Source organism: Marmota marmota, unplaced genomic scaffold, assembly GCF_001458135.2.
Source record: "Marmota marmota marmota unplaced genomic scaffold, marMar, whole genome shotgun sequence".
Taxonomy (NCBI): Eukaryota; Metazoa; Chordata; class Mammalia; order Rodentia; family Sciuridae; genus Marmota; species Marmota marmota.
The window spans coordinates 2,693,134-2,715,710 of record NW_025999999.1 but is presented as its reverse complement, the minus strand read 5'-3'; the positions used below and the strand labels follow the sequence as shown (position 1 = coordinate 2,715,710).

The 22,577-nt window shown below is 44.8% G+C and overlaps 1 protein-coding gene across 1 annotated transcript in view; it reads left to right on the top strand.

Moving 5' to 3' along the window:
• Pik3ap1 (phosphoinositide-3-kinase adaptor protein 1) overlaps positions 1-22,577 on the top strand; it is a 116,910-nt gene that overhangs the window by 41,851 nt on the left and 52,482 nt on the right. Inside the window, exons 3-8 of the mRNA XM_015494573.2 lie at positions 11,913-12,049; positions 15,270-15,414; positions 16,120-16,262; positions 16,388-16,520; positions 18,808-19,004; positions 21,498-21,693. Of these exons, the coding sequence (XP_015350059.1) occupies positions 11,913-12,049; positions 15,270-15,414; positions 16,120-16,262; positions 16,388-16,520; positions 18,808-19,004; positions 21,498-21,693 (951 nt within the window). The remainder of the gene's footprint in view (positions 1-11,912; positions 12,050-15,269; positions 15,415-16,119; positions 16,263-16,387; positions 16,521-18,807; positions 19,005-21,497; positions 21,694-22,577) is intronic.

Sequence of the window (22,577 nt, the reverse complement as noted above, 5' to 3'; positions counted from 1 at the left end):
TCTGGAGAGGAGTGAAAGAGTACTGCCCGGAATGTGGAAAGTGAAACAGATCAGCCACTTTCCTGGTTTCGGCTGGTCAGGAGACTAAGGGTCAGTAGCGTGGGAGAAAGTAAATACCCTGGGAGCCATTTGGAGAAGTTGGAGGATGGGGTTGGAGAGCTACAGAGGGAATGAGATTTTCTTCTGAACTTCCTACCTTGGTTTTATTATCACCGGATGCCTTCAAGCCTCCCAGTTCTTGGCTGGGTTGAAAAATAAACCATATTTACGTGGCCTGCCCTCAAACAAAGCCCATTTGTCTGTCCTTACACCTGCAAATCCAGACATCATTGTCTGTTTGGATTAGAATTGATTCCTGAATCAGGAAACCAAGAAGAGCCTGTTAAAAAGACCAGTTATTAATGGCCTCATTACAAGCCTGCATTGTGCCATTCGAGACAAATTTACATAGAGAGAGGAAGCACATTTATAAGTGTCGGAAACAGATGAAGAAAGAGGAAACCTTTCACGGGGGCCGTGGCACCTCCTGCTTTGTTAGCAACACTGGGGTTTCCTGAATAAGCAAACAGGGGCCTGCAAGCCTCCAGACCAGGTGCTCCATGGCTGGGCTTTCTCCCAGCGCTGGCCGTTGGGACAGTGCCTCTTAAGGACTTTGATGAACTCGACCAGGGAAGCTTTCCTGGGCGCCTTTGGTTGCCTGGGGTTGGCCGAAGTAGCCCCAGAAATTCTGAGTCCAGGACAGAAGTGGCTCTGGTGTCCTGTTTGCCATGGTGGGGAAGCAGATTTCCCCTCAACCCTTTCTAGGCTTCTCTCCCGGAATCTGTGGTTAGGAAGCAGCCCACCCAGCAGGATCTCCCCTCCACGGTGGGTCAGCTACCCCATCTGCTAACCAGGTCTGGGGTCAAGAACCCTGATTTCTAAATGCCTACCTACCATTCCACTAACAGCGGAGGAGCCAGGGCCAGTCAGTTCCCATTCCCCTGCCTCCCTGGTTCCACCTGGTAAACGGGGATAGTCGCCTTTGTCACCTGAACCTAGGGATCCTGAAAGAAACAACGGAGAACAAATCAAGAAGTTCTGAAGCTCTGGGTGGAGAGAAACTCCAAATAACCCTTTGCTCTTGGGTGAGGGGGAAGCAACTTGATTACTACTCAGGAGGTTGGAGGGCTCTAGCCAAGCCCCAGCTGAGAGAGGGCAGGGAGAGCCACAGCAGACTTTATCCCCAGTGGACAAGGGGGAGCACACTTTATTGGTTGTCATGGCAGCCTCAGCTGCAGTGCTATTTTTGTTCAAGCTGAAGAGCAGGTAGGGTGGGTTGGGGAGGGGAAGGGAAGAGCTGTCATCCTCTGCTTCAAAACAAAACAAAACAAAAAACCCTAACACTGAACAGTTCATTTAGAGCGGCGGGGCAGGGTAAAGGTCATAGAGGCCTGATGAACTCTCACCTCCTGTCCTGCCCCCTTTATCCTGAAACTTAAGACCTTGAGGAGGGCCAGGTGAATTACCTGGTGAATGCAGAACAAAAGGTTCTTTGTTCATGTGAACTGGAAAAAAAACGTGGATGGATGGATGGACTGCAGATTCTTGACCAACACCTGCCCGGTGCTGCGGGTCCACTATGTGTTGTGAAGCCAGAGCACCTCAGGAATCTGCAGCTGGCGCAGAACACCTGGATGGCAAGGCAGGTTGGATGTGATAGGTGAGTCAGCCCCAGTTCCAAAAGCCAGCAGCACCCTGCTGGCCTCTGGAAGTCAGCACAGGACTGCAGGGGTGGCTCCCTTCTGTCTTCCTCCCCCTCCTTTCTCCTTGCTTCTGAGGAGGCAGAGTGGCCACCAGAAGTTTACTTAAGTCTGAACTGGTAATGTGTCCTAAGGATTCTGCCTTATGTTTTTGGCATCCTGAAGATGTTGGGGATGATGAAGATAATGAGGATGATGCTTGATATCACTGCAAGTAGTTTACTCTAATGTCACTAAATTATCACCTCCTCCCTTCCTTGATATTCATGCCAGTAAGTTATTTGGTGGGCCAGAGCCTGGCAATTTCACTTACTCTTTTACCTTCAGTTTGATGACTGTATGTGACTTTGGGGACATCAGGTGACTTGGCAGGCTGGGTATACTTGTTACTCTGTTTTAGAGCTTTGTATGTGAAAGGGGTTAGTTGGACAGGAAATTCAATGCCCCTTAACCAAAGTGGGGTGAACAAGGGCGGAGGATGAACTGTGGGCGATGACTGAAATGGAAAAGAAGTTTTGCTGCTTGCCAGGAAGCCAGGGGAGGCAGGGGTGTTGAAACCCAAGATCTGAACCCCACCATCACAAGCTGTTCCCCTCCACCTGGTGTTACCTGCATCTATTTACAGTGTAGCAAAGGATCCTTCATTTGTGGACTGGGCCAGACTCGAGGTCTCCCTTTTTGCTTTCTAAGGACACAACAGTAGCCAGGACATGAATTTCTAAACCACTAGCCAATACAAACAAGATGAACATGGTGCAAACAGGAGAAATGTTTATGATCTAATTAAGACTCATTTTCTAAGCATTTTATAACCAGGCTTGTGGTACATTTTCAGACATCAGTTAATTATAGTATCTCACTTGTTCCTGAAAGCAGATAGAGCAGGATGTTGGCTTGGTAACACTTTGGTCACCACCAGTTCATGTTGTTTTAAAGGCAGAGCTTGCTCAGGGTGTGATGGGGTGGTCAGCTGCTCCTCAGTTCTAACGAGACTTTGCAAAAGAGCTGATATGCTCAGCTGGAGTGCCTAGAATTATTTTGAAACTGAATCTTCAATCTGTATTTGACACAATTTCCTTTTCTCATGAAGTCCTTTTGCTGACAGGTCTTCAATATGGAGACCCCCCCCCCCCATTTGCATGACTTTCCAGGGTCGTCTCAGACACACAAGCTCCCTTCCCCTCTGACACAGCATCCTCCAGTTGATGCATCACTACCTGGCTTCCCAAATCCCCAGTGCATCATTGACTGTCATGTCTTTAACCATGGTTTGCCCCTGTCAGGGAAGTCCTTCCAGCTCTTCCCAATGGTGGTCTCCCCAATACCAGAAGGGACAGAAATTTTCTCACTCTTACCTTTCTTGGGGGGCTTTGGATAGACTTTGAATATTTGTTATTCATTGATGGGCAATGAGTGTTAGAGGAATAAGAGTATGAATGATAAATTATTTTATTAATTTAAATAGAAAATATCATACCTTTCTATTTCAGTTTGATGCCCAGCATCAAATTGCTCTTTGACTTAAGGTAACCAGGCATGTCCTCTTTATCCGCCACAGTTTTTCTCAGCTTTTTCAAACTTCTGTCATATTTTTTCATGTGGCCACACTTTTCAGAACACTTAGGAACATCCATTCACCTAGTTTAGTTATATTTATAGTCTCTTCGTACAGATTTGTGTTTGATGATAAGGTATCATGTGTTCTCTCCATTTCTCCTGTTGGAACCCCATCTTCCCAATTCAGTTAAGTTCCTTATGGGACAAGACTAGGGAGGCTTCATTCTTGGGATTCCCCCAGGGCTGGTGCTGGAGCTTGAGGGATGTGTATATTTATTATGTGGGTATTCATCATGTGATTAGGAAACGTAAAAAACAGATGTTATTACATTTTACTCAGGACTTAGAGAAATCACTGTCTCGGTATCTTGTCTTCGTTTAGGTAGTTACGGTTGAGCATCCTAACTGCTAAGAAACCTCATCCTGAGTAGAAAAGCCCCCAGAAGTTTCTCTCTGTATCCTGACCCATTTGCATGGTGGCTAAATTTGGGTCCCAGACTTGGGATGCAGACACAGAAGGAACACAGCCCTCTCTTCTGGGGACCCCAATACTTAGGCTGCTTGGCTACTTATTTCTTCTGTATTCTTCCAAGGAATCTTTGAGTCTTCTCTACTCCTTTCATCAGCCACACTGGAAACCTTGGGTGTGAACTGGTAACCCCCTCAGGCTTCATCTAGCATGGACACACACATTGCCTGCTGGATGGCCGTTTCAGTTCCATTCCTGCTTTGACTAGATTGATAGAAAACTACTAATTCTCATTCAGAAGTTATCGCCCAGATTCCTTCTCTGTTCACTTTCTTTTCTCTTTTCATCTGTAATTTAGAGAAAGTAATTCAACATGCTTACACTACAGGCCTTCCTGTCTTTCTATCTTTGCTTTATCTTATTTAAAAATTGAAAAAATTTTTTTTTGTTTGTCCAAATGGAAGCAGTTCAGCAAAATGCAGCTTTCCCCAATCTTCAGTCATTTGTAAACCAACAACATGGTTTGGGGCTCATTTTTGAACCATAATCCTATTATTTTTAAAAAACAGCTTATTGAGATATAATCATGTACTATACAATTCCTCAGTTAAGGAGTATAATTCAGGAGCTGGGGGTATAGCTCAGTGGTAAAGCATTTGCCTAGTGGGTCCTGGGTTTGTTTCCCAGCACTGCAAAAAACAAAGTATATATTTCTGGTATACTAGGTTGGTAATTTTTTTTAATTGTGGTAAAATATATGTAACACAGTATTTGTATTTAAACCAATTTTGAGTATAACATTCAACAGCATTGATTACATTCACAATAGTGTGCCACCATCATCATATCTACCTACAAAGTTTTCTTATTCTACTATTAGTATTTTCTTTGTCGACTCCTATTTATAATCTAAGTGCATTTACTGTAAAAGGAAACTGCCCCTGTAATTGAAAAAACAGCATTTCTCAATGTAGATAGGAGGTGATTTTAAAATTTAGACAATAAAAACTGAACATTGGTATTACATTCTACAAGATCTGGATGCTTACAGAGGCTACAGACTCAAGGCCTTCTTCCCACCATCAAGTTGTCTTGTTGTAAGTGGGACTGAAAGAATGGAAAGGACTGCTGTCTTAATATGAAGGCCAGTGTAGTTGAGCATTTGTTGTCCACTGAAGACTCATCCTTGTAGCATCTGAGTGTGTGGCTCATGGTGGGCAGAACCCTGGCAGATGGATAGAAATGTGCATTTGGAGGTTAAATTTCCATACAGCACGCACTGCGTGACTTGGAAACTTCCTTAAATTTCATCTGTGAAATGGGTAGAATCATACCAATCTCCCATGGATAAAGTGGAATCATCTATGCTGTGTTTTGCATGGTCCCTGGCATAACATAAACGTGCAATGAGCGGCAGTTGTGGTTGTTTTCAGGAACAGTATCTGTTTATACCTTCTCCAAGAGTAAACATTACCTTAAAGAGAAGTCAGCTTGTGTATTTCAAAAAAAGCTCTCAAGATCAGCAGAGCCATTCTCCCCTACCTCTGCCTTCAGGAGTGCCAGCTGAGAAGCAGGTGCCCTGCAGTACGAGAGGGTCAGAGGCTGCTAGGGTGCTCGGGACCCTGCCTGGCATTAAGTGTGTCTTGACTTACACCCCATACTTGGAATGTGCCCATTCGCCCTGGTGCTGGGTCATAACCCACCTAAGCACAGCAGCAGCGGCAGAACCAGGCAGCAGGCCTCGGTGGCAGTGAAAGCTTCCTTTGTGCAGAGTCACAAGCCCAGACCAGGAACAGCAAGTGACTCTGCCTTCCACTGCCAGGACCACATCCAGAGAGGAGGCAAGGGAGAGGCCAGAGGTACCCCAGGGGTGCGGTGGGGGTGCTGGGTCTGCCCCTTGCCTGTTGCTTGACTCAACTCAGCTATTTCATTCCTTCCAGGCCCAGAACTTCTATCTATAAGATGAGAACAGGTTAGTGACTCTTGTCTGACCACATATTTGGGAGGATCCAGGGAGATGGAGAGTATGGAGCAGTCATCACAGTATTCAGCACGTGGTCACTTTCTTTGTTCCCATGATTAGTAATGATAATGTGTCACCAGCTCTCCTGCCTCATAGGGGCTGCTGCATGTGGCTTAGGGGTGGAGTAGGTGCATGTGTGGTTACATTAAAATTAATTGTTTCCAAACCTGAACAGTGTGTAGCCTCTCATAAAGGAAACAACAACAACAACAAAAACCATTACAAACCTTTCGTGTTGACAGATTAATTATTTTGATGTTGTTTAGACAAGTATCAAAATATTTAGTTCCTTCTGCTTACTGTTATTTCCCAACTCTGAAAGCAAAGCAGGTAAACAAGACAAATACAGGCATAAAATAAATAAAAGGCAATGGAGTTCGTTCGTCTTGTTGAAGACAGGGCTGGTTTTCTTGAGCAGTGTTGTGGGCTTGTGCTTCTGGGGGAGGGGGGCTGTCGCAGCTTCCCTGTGGCATTTCCAGATCTTGGATCTCTCGCCACGTTTCTCTATTTAAAGTGGTGCACAGGGAAACCTTGTGTTCACTAGCAGAATGCCTCATTTACGTATCATCCTGCCCCCTCTCCTTTCCTCATCAGACGCCCGCATTTAGTGTAGCATGATCTAGCCACAAAGTGGTTGCAAAGACACACACAAAGATCGGCTTCCAAAATTCTGATTGTAATGTGACAGCCATGCAGGCAATCTGAAATACTCTTGGGTTGCATTTTAAAGGCATTATCTAGATGAAGAGCTCAAACACAAATCCCTGTGAGGAATATATCTGAGGGCTTGGGTCAGTCACTCGTTTGAGAAACAGTAATTCACATGGGAACAGATCCTCAGAACATTTGAGGCAGCCTCCAAGATTCGAACCCAATATCAAAAAAGAGAAATAGGCAAAACTAAGGAAGTGGAAAGAGTGTAAAAGAGGTTAAGAACTGAATTTGTCACTGAGCTGCCTGGCAGCAAGGGCAAGAGATGAAACATGCCATGTTAGCTTATTCTTGTTGTCTTATAAGAGAAAGCAAGTGAATTCTCTGCCACTGAATTCAGGTATTTGTCATTTGGCCCTTTATAGATTTGGGGGCACTGGATGCCCGAAGAGGTATTTCTGTATTTTCTCCAGCAGTTCTCTAGATCTGATAGGAGCCGAGTAGATTTTGTTATATTTTAAGGCAACAAAGTTACTGTTGGCATCTTAATAACATTTTACACTGTGGAGGAGCCATTGGGATTTCCAGGGTGGCTTCACTCAAAGCATTTAGTATTTGAGTCACTGGCAGCAAAGATGGTATTGTCTTCAAAGGGTGGGGTAGGATGCAAGAGGGGTCTCCACATTCAAGTGGGAAAGTTTGGGATCATCTGCTTTGTCAGGTGGGTTTCAATGGTGCTCATGTCCGCATTGGCTTTTCCTCCAAAGGAAGCTTTTCATCTGCCGAACTGTTCGGACCCTGGCCCCTTGAGACACCTGGCTTCTCTGTAGTAAGAGGCCACTGTGACTTGTCAGCCGGCGGCGCCATCAGCATCACTCTACGGAGTGAATGACATCCTGCCTGATTTCCTGAAATGAGTGAGCTGCTGGTAGCTATCTAAAGTGATTCCCTGAGTGGACCCGCTGGAAGGAAGTGTTTACATGGCCCAGCTGAACACTGGGGAGTAGCTGCCAAGTGCCGCACTATTAGGATCAATCTCATTTATGTCAAGCTGGGCTCTGCTGGCACAGTGATTAGCCCAGGGATTCAGTTGTTACTTTTCTCATCACCCCACCCCCACGACTAAAGCAAGGCTTTCTCACTGTGGAAAATATGAGAAATGCACAAAAGGTGGGAAGGAGGGAAAATAGGAGGCGGGAGGAAAGGAGTCATGCAGAATCCAGCCACACAATTTCTTCTGACCTTTTAAAATGCATTTTGGAAACACAGTTGAAATCCTGAGGTATAGGAGATATATGATTTTATATTTGCCTTTTTTTTTTTTTTGCTTTATATGTTGCAAGCTTTTACCTGTGTCACTTGAAACTCTACAAAAAGAATGTTTTAATGTTCTTCCAGACAGGCTGTTTTGAGTTTTTTCACTGTTGCAAAGGCATCTTAGTTCATTATCTTTGACTACACTTTGCACAGTTATTCTCCTTCTTAAGAGAGACTTCTGGAAGTAGAAATATGTGACAAAAAAGTGTAGACATTCTAAAGCATTTCTCTCCTGTGGATTGGATGCATGGCTTTCCAGAAAGCTTACCCTTGCACAGTGTCAAGCCAGAGCATCTGCCCCATGGTGACCTTCAAACAGCACAAGGAGAAAACCTGGATCTGTTTTATAATTTGAAGAGGTAAAAGAACAATGCATTATTTTTACTTGCATCTTGGTGATGACGAGTGAGAATGAGTGATATTTTATTTTACTTTATTTTTTGAATTGGGGAGAGAATTTATACATTTTTTTTTTCCTTTGGGAAATTACCTACTTCCTGGTTATTGGGTGTTTAAAGAGATTCTTATGACCTCCTCTAACATGAAAGAGATTAGCCCCATGTCATATTTATTTCATTTTTGGGGGGGGGGTATGGAGGATTGAACTTGGGGGCACTTGACCACTGAGCCACATCCCCAGCCCTATTTTGTATTTTATTTAGAGACAGGGTCTCTAAGCGAGTTGCTTAGTGCCTTGCTTTTACAGAGGCTGGCTTTGAACTCTTGATCCTCCTGCTTCAGCCTCCCTAGCCACTGGGATTACAGACATGTGCCATCACACCTGGCTTATTTCAAATGTTTAACTAATTTGAAATTTTCCATTGGATTTTTTTTGGGGTAACACCTTTATTGAGATAAAATTCATATACCATACAATTCACCCATCTAAAGTATACAGTTCAGGGCTGGGGGTAGAGCTCAGTTGGTGGAGTGCTTGCCTTGCATGCACAAGGCCCTGGGTTCAATCCCCAACACACAAAAAAAAAAAAAAAACCACACAGTTCAGTGTTTTTTTTTTTTTTAGCATATGTACAGATTTGTGCGATGATCACTACAATCCAGTATCAGTACTTTATTTATTTTTATTGCTGAATAATATTTAGTTGTATGGATATACCACATTTTGCTTATCTGTTCATTGATTGATGGAAATTTGGAATTTTTTCCATCTGTTTTGTTTGTTTACCAAGTTTTAAATTCATATCTTCAAGTCTGTGGCTTATTTAGATGGTGATTTCTTTAGTTGTTTGATTAACAAACCTTCTCCCAAATCAATGACAACATATTTGCCTTGTATTTTTATCCTTTTAATTTTTAAAATTTGTTTTATTTTTGTTTCACGTTTCAATTGGCAATCCACCTAAATTTCATTTTGGAGTTATGAGAATTAGGAAAAGTTTAAATAATACTCCATGGTGCCCCATCTCCCCCAGGAGCCGATAATTTCCAGATGTGTCTGCCAAGTCATCTTCTCACTGACCATTTCCTTTTTTTTTTTTTTTTTGATACTGATTTATTTTTTAAAAGACTTCATTTTTTTAGAGGAATTTGAGGCTCACAGAAAATCGAGTGGAAGGGACAGAGATTTTGCACACACTCCCTGCCCCTGCATATAAGCAGCATCCAATGCTGACAGCATCCAGCCCCAGAATGGTAACTTGTTACAATAGATGAACCTCTTGGACCCATCCTCATCCTTCAGGGTCCAAGGCTTATACTAGAGCTCCCTCTCGGTGTCTATATTCTGTGTGTTTGGACAGGTGTGTAATGACATGTATCCATCTCAAAATATCATGCAGATTATTTTATCTGCCTAAACATCTTCCGTGCTCTGCCTGTTCATCTCTTCCTCCTTCCCGACCCCTGGCAACCACTGATCTTTTTATGGTCTTCATTTTGCATTTTTGTAGTACGTCATATAGCTGGAGTCACATGGTATGTCGCCTTTTAATCCTTCTTTCATTTATTAATGTGCATTTAAGTTTCCTCCAGATCTGTTTGCAGCTTGAGGGGCTCGTTCCTTTTGAGTGCTGAATAATATTGCATCGTTTGGTTGTACAATAGTTTATTTGTCCATTCACACGTCTTGGTTGCTTCCAGGATTTGGCACTTACAAATAAAGGTGCTGTAAACATCTGTGTGTAGGTTTGTGTGTAAGTTTTTAACTGACTTGGGTAAACCAAGGGGCGTGATTGCTGGATTGAATGGTAAAAATATACTTAGTCTTGTAGGAAATTGCCAAACGGTGTTTCTAAAGTGGCTGTACCATTTTGCGTTTGCCCCAGCAATGAAAGAAAGTCTCTGGTATTCCATGTCCTTGTCAGCATTTGGTGTTGTCAGTGTTCTGAATTTTGGCCATTCTGCTAAATATGTATTGGTATGATGTCATATATTTTTTTAGGGGGGGTATTGGGGATTGAACCCAGAGGCACTTTACTATGAAGCCACATCCACAGCGTCGCCTCCCACCCCTGCTTTTTGAAATCTTTTAGTTGTAGATGGTCAAAATACCTTTATTTTATTTATTTATTTTTATGTGGTGCTGAGGATCGAGCACAGTGCCTCACATGTGCTAGGCAAGTGCTCTGCCACTGCGCTACAGCCCCAGCTCCCCCAGCCCTTTTTATTTTTTACTTGGAGATAGGATCTTACTAAGAAGCTTAGTAATTTGCTTGCTTAGTAATGAGCTTGCTAATTTGCTGAGGCTGGCCCCAAACTTTCAATCCTCCTGTCTCAGCCTCTGCGTCACTGGGATTACAGGTATGCCTCAGTGTGCCCAGCACACTGTTTTTTTTTTTGACAGGGGATGGGGTACTGAGGATTGAACTGAACTCAGAGGCACTCGACCACTGAGCCACATCCCTGGTCCTATTTTGTATTTTATTTAGAGACAGGGCCTTACTGAGTTGCTTAGCAGTACACAGATGTTTTAACTTGCATTTCCCTGATGACCCAATATGTGGAGCATCTTTTTGTGCACTTATTTGCCATTGGTATATAGGTGCACGCACACACAATCTTGCACATAACTTCACAGGGAAACCTGTCAATCAGTGAATCCTGATTAAGAGCCCCTGCTTGGGATCTCTGGTAGGTTCTTGGCATCGTCTCCTCTATGCCATGCCTCACATGTCTACATGCCCCTGCTCACTTTCTCTGAACCTGTGCATGCCCTACTTTTCCAGGACAGGTGTTGGCTATAGTATTGATCTGGAACCCGGTTAGACTGACCTAAGGTTTTTTTGAAAATGATTACTTCTCACTGTGGCTTCCAGACGGGAAGACATTGGCCAAACTTGACTCTGAGGTCTCATGACTTTTTGGACATCACAGGTTTCACTCTGTGTTCCAAGGATGACCTTTAAGTAGTATCACCAGCTGGCCGAGCTGGCGATATGAACTGGGTTCAAAGGGGTGGCTGTATCAATAACCAATAAAACGGCGAAGAAACCACGCAGCACACGAACATAAGTTTCTAAGGTAGGATGGCTAGGCTCGGTGACCCCAAGGGTCAGCTCCAGTGCTAGAAGGAGCACGTCCTGAACCCTGGTATTTGTTGGGGAGAAAGACATTCGAGAAAGTTCCACCCAAATAAGGCAAGGGATTGGATTTTGGAGGGTGGAGTCTTGCTTGGTGATGTCTTGTGGTCAGCAGATTGACTGACATGTTGGAAAGACACACCCACCTCAGGTGCTGTGTGGGATCAAAGGCAGAGAGAGAGAAAAGGACACATACGTCGCACAGCCCAGTCAGGCAGCAACGTCAGGCCAGTCCCCTCATACGCTCAAATGTGCATAGCTCATACACAGAGCCATGGCTGGCTCGCGACAAAGTAGGCAGTTCCTTTTTGACCCCTCTCCTCACAACCATTTGACCTTGCAGAAGACCTCGGTGAAGCTTCTGGAAACATGCTGATTGAGCCTAGACTTGACCTTCCCCTCCACTTTTGCTGTCACCCTACTTTGGGGCCGACGTGGTGGTTGACTTTTCCCCACTGGATCCTCTTTTATAACTTCCTGCGTTATTCCCTTCAGCTTGAATTTGCTCGACATTCAGAGCCTTTTCCTATGCGGTAATAATTGGGGTTCTTGTGGGGTGGAACACGCCCACTAGTTCTTTCTTCTGTTCCCATTCAGTGGTGTCCTGTGTTCTGTAGATTCTGGCTGTGACTCAGTCACTGACACAGAGCCTGAGGACGAGAAGGTCCTTTCCTACTTGAAGCAGCAGAACTTGCCAACGGAGACTTCACCTGGGAACCTGATGGTGGTGCAGCCAGACCGCATTCGCTGTGGGGTAAGCACTCCTGGGGGTCTGGGAGATCCATGTCAGAATGTGGGCTTTTCAAATGGATGCTTTTGTTATGGTAAAGGGAGGGGGTCTCATGTTGCACCTCAGTATAATCTCAGCCTTCCCTGGGGATTTCCCTTGGGACCCCCATGACCTAGGCTTTGGACACATCTTGTCCTGTAAGTCAATGAGGAATGTATGTATCATCCATGTAAAACTTCCATTTTATGGGTCATTTACATAGAACATGCAGGACACCAGTAAATATGAATTCTTTCAGATATTGTGCTGTCCTTGGAGTTAGAGGCCTGTGTCTGTTCCTGCTGGTCTGGCACTGGACCAGGAGGTGAGGCGTGCTGAGAGCTTGCTTTTTTTGTCACCTGGCCACTGGTCTGGCCCAATAGACTGCCTTAAAGCTTGATGGATGAAACTCAATAGCCAATACTGCTTAATAAAAAGGTGGATGAATGCCTTAGTATCATGTGATTGGCACTTTCAGTACAGAGAATATATTAACAGGTGACTCAACTGTGACGGCCTAACAGATGAGGCACTCCATTCATCAACAGATGAGCAATGAACATGGTAGTGATAGTTTTCATTATCTTTCTATTCTTGATGGAAAATATATAGCTTTCTTTTTTTCTTTTTTTGCAGTGCTGGGAATCAAATGCAGGGCAGGCCTTGTGCATGCTGGGCCAGCACTCCACCTCTGAGCCACTCCCAAGTCCCCCAAATGTGTAGCATTTATGACAGTTTGGGGCAGTGAAATGCATTCTTCTTGGTTACTAGCTCATAGCTAAGCTTGCCACTGTGGTCTCCTTGAGATGAAAGGGTGTGAGAGTCTTGGCGATAGGATACATGGGCACCAGCTTCCTTGCACTTGGGAGTGGGTTTCTGTGCAGCCATAGCCCCGAGACAGTGGGCCAGGGTTCCTTCTGTGGGGTTGCAATCTGCTCCTTCGGACTCGGTTGGGTGTTTGACTCATAGACATGTTTGGTTTGAACTTCACAGTGTTTTTAAAATTAGCCATAATAATCTGTGCTTCAAGCTTCCTTTGAATCAGAAGCGGGTAATATTAGTCCTGCGGTGACCAGCTGGGGCTGAGCAGCCTTTGCGTGGGATGTGCATCCTCTGGCTGGTGCCTACCACTTCCTATTCATTATACTAACTTCACTCCCTTCCCCTACTGACTGGACCTGGCTGGGCATTTTAGTTTCAGTTTCCCATACTGCTTCCTGACGTCAGAGGGTCATGGGGAAGGGTGCATGTGGGTGCCTGTGTGTGTCTGGAACTCAAGCACGTTTCCCTTCCCTTGCCTCTCTGATTTTCTGGGTTCTCATTGCTTTTCCCATCTGGGCTGCCTATGATCTCGGGACTCTATTTGTTGCATTCTCTAGGTCTCTGGGTCCACGGGTGGCTGGGTCTTGACTATCAACAGGACGGACACACATTATCTTTGGCTTCTTACTTCTGTGGGGTAAGGTGCATGTAGGACAGGGCTCAGCCTGCAGCAGGAGTAACCACAACCACAGTGTGTGTGTGTGTGCGCGCGCGCGCGTGCTTAGCCTTCACACCTAGAATTTGCCCCTTCCTCCATCTGCTCTGAAATCCAAGCTTGCTGTACTTTTCTTGTGGCCCTTGTCAGGAAGGTCTATGTGAGGACCTTATGGCAGGACCTTAGAATGAACATTTGGATTAGCTGTGACCAGAAATTTCTTTTTCCCCCTGTTATTTTGGAGCCTAATCTTACCAGATCAGTCTGAAGTGAGCATTTTCCAGTTTAACCAGCACAGTTAAAAAAAAATACAGCTTGAGTATCCCCTAATCTGAAATGTTGGGGATAGAAATATCTTGTATTTCAAATTTTTTGGATTTTGGATTATCTGTAGACACATAGTAAAATATGTTGAGGAAGGGAACCAAGTCTAAAAATAAAATCCATTTATTTCATTCATTATGAACATTCATTGGACATCACATGGACATTCATTCATCATGTGTATACACATAGGCTGAAGGTAATTTTATACAATACTTTCAGTGTAGCTGTGTTTAGGCTGCAACCTGTCATGTGAAGTCAGGCGAGGAATTTTCAACTTGTGGCCCCATGTTGGTGCTCCAAAAACTTTCAGATTTCGGAGCATTTCATATTTTGGATTTTTTATATTAGGGATTCTCAACCCTTAATTCTTTTTGGCAGACTCAGTGTGAGATATTTTTTTTTTCATTTGTCCTTTTTAGTTATACATGGTAGTAGAATGTATTTTGATAGATCATACATACATGGAGTATGACTTCCCATTCTTGTGGTTGTACTTGGTGTGGGGTTTCACTGGTTGTGTATTCATATATAAACATAGGAAATTAATGTCCGATTCATTCTACTCCCTTTCCCCTTCCCATCTCCCCTCCCTTCCCTTCATCCCCCCACCCCAATCTGGTGAACTGCTACTCCTCCCTCCTCCCAGCCTATTCTGAGTCAGAATCAGTGTGAGATCTTACAACAAAGTTAAAAAGAGCTGTTTAAGTTGCTTGATACCTTGGAAAAATTACTGCCCCCCCCATCCCCTGCCACCCGCCAATGAGTTATTTTTGGCCCTCTAGGAACAGCATGAGGAGCAGAGCCCTGTCCAGGCCAGGGCCTCTCACCCCTCAAGGTGCAGAGGAGTCACCTGAGCATCTTGTTAAAATGCAGACTCTTGGTCAGTGGTCCAGGAGGGACCTGGCAGTCTGCTTTTCTACCTAGCTTCAGGGGTGCCAATGCTGCTGGTCCCTTGGCTGTACTTGGAATAATAAGACTAGTCTAGAACAGCGCTTCTCAAACTACCATGGGGAAGAACTTTCTTTAAAAAAAAAAGTCCAATTTTACAATGATGCAGTGATTTTCTAAAAACAATAATAAAAGAATCCTATAAAATGAAATTAAAAGACAATGACGTACAAGCTCCAGTCTTTAAAAATTTATTATTACATTGAACAGACATAAAATAACTCCATAAAATTGCTATAAGGGATTATAAATGTTTACTATTGTCTTTGGCAACTTGTTTTATTGGGGCAGTATCCCAGAGTTCCCTGCCTGGCCCTGGACTGCTGAGCCCATGGTGCTCTGGAGCACCCTCACCAGAGAGAGCTGGGACTCAGGAAGCTAGGGAGACCCTCAGCCCAGCATCCTAAGGAGACCCAGAAGGGAGAGGGGACCATGACCTGTCTCCCATTCCAGGCAGAAACCACTGTCTACGTCATTGTGAGATGTAAGTTGGATGACAAGGTGGCAACAGAAGCAGAATTTTCTCCTGAGGATTCTCCGTCCGTAAGGGTGGAAGCCACTCTGGAGAATGAGTACACAGTGTCTGTGAAGGCTCCCCGTAAGTAGCCCCAAGGTGACAGGTCAACAGTGCTTAACTGTCTTCGGAAATATTATCACTCTCCAGCTTATTTGCTGTTCCAGCACCCACGCGGACACTGGCACTTTGAATAAATAATTTCACATGTTTTTAAAAAGCAATATTAATTTTAATTTTAATTTGCAGTTTTAATTTGTATTTCCTTGATTACTAATGAAGCTGAACATTTTTCCATGTCCTCTCTTTGCAAGCATTTCCTCTTTTGTGAATTGAATCTTTGTGGTTGGTGTATTTTTAGTTTTTTTCTTTCCCCTCAAAACCCCTTCCGGTCTCACCAGCCCAGAGTGGCAGGAACAGTGTCACCTCCCAGGATCCTCCACCTTCTGCAACCACTGGCTTTTGTATCAAGTGCCTCAAACCCAGCTTTTCTTCCTGGTCATTGGTGCACTAGGTCTACGGTAGGAAGTAAAACAGATGAAAATCCTTCCAAATTTAAATCGCATACCCAGTGAGGACATTTGCTCTGACACAGCCCTGCCACTTTGGGCCTACTCCTTTTCCACTTCCACCCTTCCCCCGGTTCCCCTCCCCGGCTGGCCTATGAGATCTTTCTCCCAACCCTCAATTAGTATTTTCACCATTCGGTGAAGCATCCACTATCTGTATGCTTTTCCCTGGATCCTTGTTCTCCCTGGGCATTTTCACACTAACTTTTCCTCTGTTTAGACCTTTCATCTGGGAACGTTTGTCTGAAGATATATTCTGGGGACTTAGTGGTGTGTGAAACCATTATAAGCTATTATACTGACATGGAAGAAATCGGGAATTTATTGTCCAATGCTGCAAATCCTGTGGAGTTCATGTGTCAGGTAAGGACAGGAAGCCTGAGCTCTCTTGGGCGTGTAATTTCTGCTTATGGTTTTTTAGCCTCTTATCTGCTGGGCAGGAGATAGCTGGACATCTTTAAAATCTGACCGCCTTCACTTTTTTTCAGGCCTTTAAAATTGTGCCCTACAACACAGAGACCCTGGATAAACTGCTCACCGAGTCCCTGAAGAACAACATCCCTGCAAGCGGACTGCACCTCTTTGGAATCAACCAGCTGGAAGAAGAAGATATGATGACAAGTAAGTCTACAGTCAGACCCCCGGACCAGCAGCCTGCTGGTTTCAGCATCTAGCAGGTTCTTTCTGCTGATCCCTGCTCTACAGCCCACCCTAGGAGAAGGACTCTTGCTTCCCTGGGTGGCCGAGATTCTTCTCAGTTGCACATCTGAATCAGGTCATGCGTCAGTCACCTAGCCATGGGGATACCTTCTGAGAATTGCAGTCAGATGATTTAATCCTTGTGTGGGGCTTCTAGGGGGCACTCACACAAACCCAGCCAGCATGGCCTGCTCCACACCCAGCCTTTGTGGCTCACATATACCTGTGGGCCAAGATGAGCAGAAAGACTCAAGGATAAATCAGGCACAAGAGAAGATGGTGCAAAAAGAAACACAGTAGGCACAACATGTGCGGGGCTGCTGCTGGGGTAACACAGCAGAATATTTTACAGTAATTTTTTAATAAGTATAATCTAAAGTAACAAAAACTATGGTATAGTGAATACACAAGCCATTTATCATTTGCTGTCATCAAGTGTTATATACTGTGCATAACTGTGCCGTGCTTTTACACAACTGACCATGTAGCAGGTTTGTTCACACCAGCGTCATCACAAACATGGTAATGCCTTGTGCTATGATGTTAGACAGCCATGTGTCACTAGGGGATGGAGTTTTTTAGTGGCATCCTAATCTTACAGGACCTCTGCTGTTGTCATAAGGGACATGACTGCGCTTTACCCCCTTCTAGAAACACATGGTAGTTCCCACTCGCCTTCTGGGTGAAGTTCAAAGCCTCAGCCTACTAACAAGCCCTTCCCCAGGGCTGCTGCCCTCACCTCTCTCTGCCTGTCCCTTGGCTTCTAGGTCCTGCTCTAAGGATGGGATGACCTTCTGTCACCCGTGTCTTGCCACTCCACTCATGGGAACAGTTTCTTGGTCCCCGCCTTGGTTGCCAATGCATGGCTCGCTTCTCCTCATCTCCCCACAGCAGTTCAGGAGGTGCTTCCCTCTAAGAGGCCTTCTCCAGACGTCCACCTGTTGCACCACCTGCTGCGGGCTCCCCAGCATGCTGGGGCCTCTGTCCTCGAGCTTGCCAGCTGAGTCTGACTTTTCTTTGCTAGGTTCTTAGCTCAGCAATGAGTGGAAATGTTTCCAGGAGGCCAGCTCCTTATAGACCTAAACCAGTGTCTGTCCTGTGAGGGAGGAGCAGGCCTTGTACACTGTGGGACAGTCACACCACTCACACGAGGATGGTGCCCAGTGCTCTGGACAGGATGCCTTTGCAGTTTTCTTGTGGACACCATTCTTCTGTCATACCACGGTGGCCCTGCCCAAATGGAACCAAGTCCCATGGCTTCCCTCTGCCTGCGTCACAGCCTTCCATAGCCTGAGGACCATAGGTTGGAGCTACCTTAACTTCAAAGCCTGGTCCTGAGGGTGTTCTTTCTTGTTACCTCTCCTCACTTTTCTGCTGTGGAATGTTCTTTCATCATGTCTGGTAGATGTTACTACTCTATATGCCTCAACTCAGGGCTCAGGAGAGAATATTTCATGGCCTGACAGTCGGGGAACCTGGGGATGGTTTTAGACCCTTCTTCCCAAGTATCATGACCTGGTGAATAGGAAGCTGGGTTTGCTATTATATCATATATGTATATATACATCTATATAATGGTATATAATATAAATTGTTAGTCCCACAAATCAACTTTAAGGAGAAAAAAGATTTTCCTTCCAACTCCACAACACAATCATATCTACTTTTTTGGTATTCTTATTATGAAATTGGGAATAAGAATTAAAAGAATGGGCTTCTTTCTCTTAGCACAAAACAATAGTTTCAAAGCACTCTGAACTTTGCAGAGAAGGTCAAAATATGATCTTTGCTGCAACTTGTGGTGGATATTTAAGTCCCTAGAAATCATCATCTTGTAGGGCTGGGGTGGAGTTCAGCAGTACAGCCCTTGCCAAGTTTGCATGAGGCCCTGGGTACCATCCCTAGCACTGCAAAGAACGAAATCAGCACCTTCTGAATTGGTACTATTTCTAAATTTTTCCAATACTTTTGGAGCGAGAAGGTAGGCTATTAATTATTGGTATGCTAATTAATTAAAATTTTATTTTTCTCTGTCATATGAATACATGATCTTCAGGGGTGCCCCAAAGGAAGCATGTCAGATGATATGCCAATCAACTAGTAAGTAATAATTGAGTGTCTACTGGGTGTCATGCTAGACTTGGCAGCTTCATCTCCTGTGCCTTCATTGTTATCTGTCAATTAAGTTCTCCTTGACCCTTTTTTTCAGATCAGAGGGACGAAGAGCTGCCCACCTTGTTGCATTTTGCTGCAAAGTATGGGCTGAAGAACCTGACCGCCTTGCTGCTCACATGCCCAGGAGCCGTGCAGGCATACAGTGTGGCCAACAAGCATGGCCACTACCCCAATACCATCGCTGAGAAGCATGGCTTCAGGGACCTGCGGCAGTTCATCGATGAGTATGTGGTAAGATCAAGGCGAGGGGACCCCAAGATTGGAAGTGCATCATGTGGCTATGTCTTCCTCTTTACAAAGATACAGACAGATTCCATCCCTGGAATGTCCTTTGGGCCTCTTCTGGCTGTGGGCAGTATGGGGGGTGGGCTTGAAATGAGCCCTGAAGTCACATGGGTCCAAATTCCTATATACACTTGGTAGACATGTGACTTCATGGACAGAAGGGAGATCATAACAGTTCTACTCATAGAGTTGTTTTGAGGATAAAATGAAATAATGCAAGCTCCGAGAAGCACCCTCAAAGAATTTAGAGAAGTATTTATAGGGTGGATTGGCTAAAGATTGTTGCTGATTTTCTTCATCACCTACCTACCTCCCCACCTACCTCCAGATCTTCCCAATTACCTGGTCCAGCTTCAGCCCCAGGTGAACTGTGTTAGGATTAATTAGCAGATACCACAAAAAGGTTCTGCACCTGAGGCGGGCAGTGAGGTTCTGACTCTCTGCCTGGATCTGAACTTAAGACAGGCAGATGCACCCAGTTTATCTGCTCATCCGGTTTTGGGACCCCTTTCCTCCTTGATCATTGGCTTCTGTGTCTTTCCCTGAGTCTGATCTCACCCCATGCCTACATTTTTCCTGCGCCCAATATTGCCACTATTGTGCTGGAGGCAGTTGCTCTTTCTGACTCCACTCATTCCTGCTTTACCGTCTCCTTCACAGACCCTCAGAGGGCACCCAAGAATGGCTTAGTCTTTCACATGGGGCTGTGACCCCCAAGAGAAGCCATGAACACTGACTGTCCAGGCTGGCTGTCTACCTCCAGAAGGGAGTGAGCCTGACAGCTTTCCAGACTCTAAACTCTGCTCCGTATTGGAAAATCTATAAGGCAGGGACCCACCAAGGCACACGGAGGGGCCTTCCTCAGCATTTTTGAATGAACAGAATGGTATAAATCCTGATTTGGGGCCTCACTGACATAAATGGATCTAAGAGGCCCTTGTAGTCTCAGAATATTTCATTTCCCTTTCTTGTCAATTATTTTTACTAAGGACATATGGTATTCATGGTAGTAATATTTATTGAGTTTATTTAATTGGCAAATGCATTATCTCATTTAATCCTCATCACAATCCTTTGAAGTTGACAGCATTGTGATCCCTGGTTTGTGAATGAGAAAAAAGACCTAGAAAGGCAAAGTGGTTGTGCCTGGAGCCACGCACATGGAAAGTGTGGAGATGGGATTGGAACCTAGTTTGATCCTAAAGCCAGGGCTTATTATCCTGCTTTATATAACAGGGAAGTTTATTGACTTATTTATTTCTGCAGTACTGGGGATTGAACCTAGGACCTCAAGCATGCTAAGCAAGCTACACCCCTGAGCTACACCCTTGTCCCACACAGGGAAGTTTAAATATGCACTTTTAGTGTGCATTGAAGTTAATCTGGTTCACATTTCTTGAATCATCTTTGCTATGTCGTCACCTTCCACCAATGTGTCTTCAACCTTGCTGCCAAAAGGTTATCCCCGCATGTTGCTTATGGCCCCTAAAAATCAACCCACCTTTTTTCCCCACCACCTCAAAATCAAATGCCCAACCTGGAATCTCCAATACTGTGTAGCTGTCACCAGTCCACTCAGTCCAACCAATGCAAAGAATCAGTGAAAGAGCAACTTTCTTGGGCAGTGATGATGAAAATGAGGATTTTCTGTGGGTGGAGATAAGGATTGTGACACACCTAAGTTTCTTACCAGAAAAGATTGTTGCAGCGGTTTCAGAGAAGTGGGCTCTCTAGCTTCACAACCACCTAGAGGCAGAATGACTGCGAGCATCTTTACTGACTCCAGGGCTCTTCCACTAGGACCAGCTCTCTCCTTGGGCATACAACATGAAGCTCTGGAAACCACCAGGCACCTTGAAGAAGCCTGCCAGAAGGGATGGGGTCTGAGGGAGTCACTCTGGGACCCAGAAGCAAGGCTCAGTTGGGCCAGCTTGCATTTCTCTGTGGCCACTTGTGTCATTTGCTCCCTATTGAGAAACCACTAGGATGAAGTAGAAAGGTCAAAATCCAGGACTGTAACCCCTAAAGTAAAGCACCACAATTTTTCTGAGGTTTGTTTGTAAACTAGGAAATAATAACTTTCTCAAGCAGCGTGGAAAGAATAGCCTGCATCTAGTTATACAACCAGCATCGCACTGACCCATGAGAAGTGCTCATGAGAAAGTAATTTCTTATTTGTATCCTCTAGCTGTTGAATATGTAATCAGTGTCTCTTAAGAGCATAACCCTGATTAGTGTTAGGGGAAGATATGATGATTAAAGCAAAGAACACAATGTAAGGAAAGAAAAAATAACGCCTAAAGCTTGGCCCCAGGGAGAACACAGGTTCCCCAGGCAAATGCAATCCTGACTCCTGCGAATGCCTGCTTCAGGCCCCCTGGGGACCGAAATGCGCCTGGCTCAGTGTCATTGTGCCTGTGGGCCTGTCTTCTCTTGCAGGAGACTGTAGACATGCTGAAGAGTCATATCAAAGAGGAGCTGATGCACGGGGAGGAGGCCGAGGCTGACGCCGTGTACGAGTCCATGGCCCACCTGTCCACAGACCTGCTCATGAAATGCTCCCTCAACCCCGGCTGTGACGAAGAGCTGTATGAGTCCATGGCTGCCTTCGCCCCTGCGGCCACTGAAGACCTCTGTAAGTAGCCCGGCCAGTTCTGGTTGCATGTTTCTGCTGAGAAATGACTTTCTTCATTCTGGTCTGTTTGGGGAAGTCCCTGCTTACCCCTGCCCCACTCAGACAAATGAAGATCCTGTGTTCGTTTTAGGCCTGCAGTCATGTGCTGTGGCACATAGAACCCTTCCCCACACTTCCCCTGTTGTGGCTGCTGTGAGGGTTTGCCTGGAAGTCACAACTCACAAAGGCATTGTCTTGTGATCCGAGAAGCTCCAGTCCCCCTGCCTGGTCCAACAGCTGCTCTTTTTTTTTTAATTGTATTGGACACAATACCTTTATTTTATTTATTTATTTTTATGTGGTGCTGAGGATCAAACCCGGTGCCTCGCACATGCTAGGCGAATGCTTTACCACTGAGCCACAACCCCAGCCCTGCAACAGCCTCTTTTTATAACCAACATTTCGTAAAGCCCCCTTTGCTACCCTGCATGACATTCATGTATAATATAGCGTACCTACACATGAAACCCTGAGACACTCAGTGTCCTGCCCTATTTGAAATGTTAAATAGAAATTAAGGGAGAGGACATGGCCAGGCATGCCTGCCCATGAAGACACTTGAAACAGTTCCAGGTAGACACCTGCATTCATGATCACTGTCAATGTCATGGCCTCAGATGGAGATTGACACGCATCCAATATCTTGCTGACTCAAAGGCTACGAGGAATGTTGACATCAATGCCTGGATTTTCTGAAATTGTGAACCTCTCTTCACAATTTCCTAATAAATGAGTTCCTGGAAAATTCAGAGCATGCAAAAATAAAAGGTATTTACATATGAAAGAGTTAGGTTCTAGGCTCAGAAAATAAGCAGGTTTTTTTTTTTTTTTTTTTTTTTTTTTTT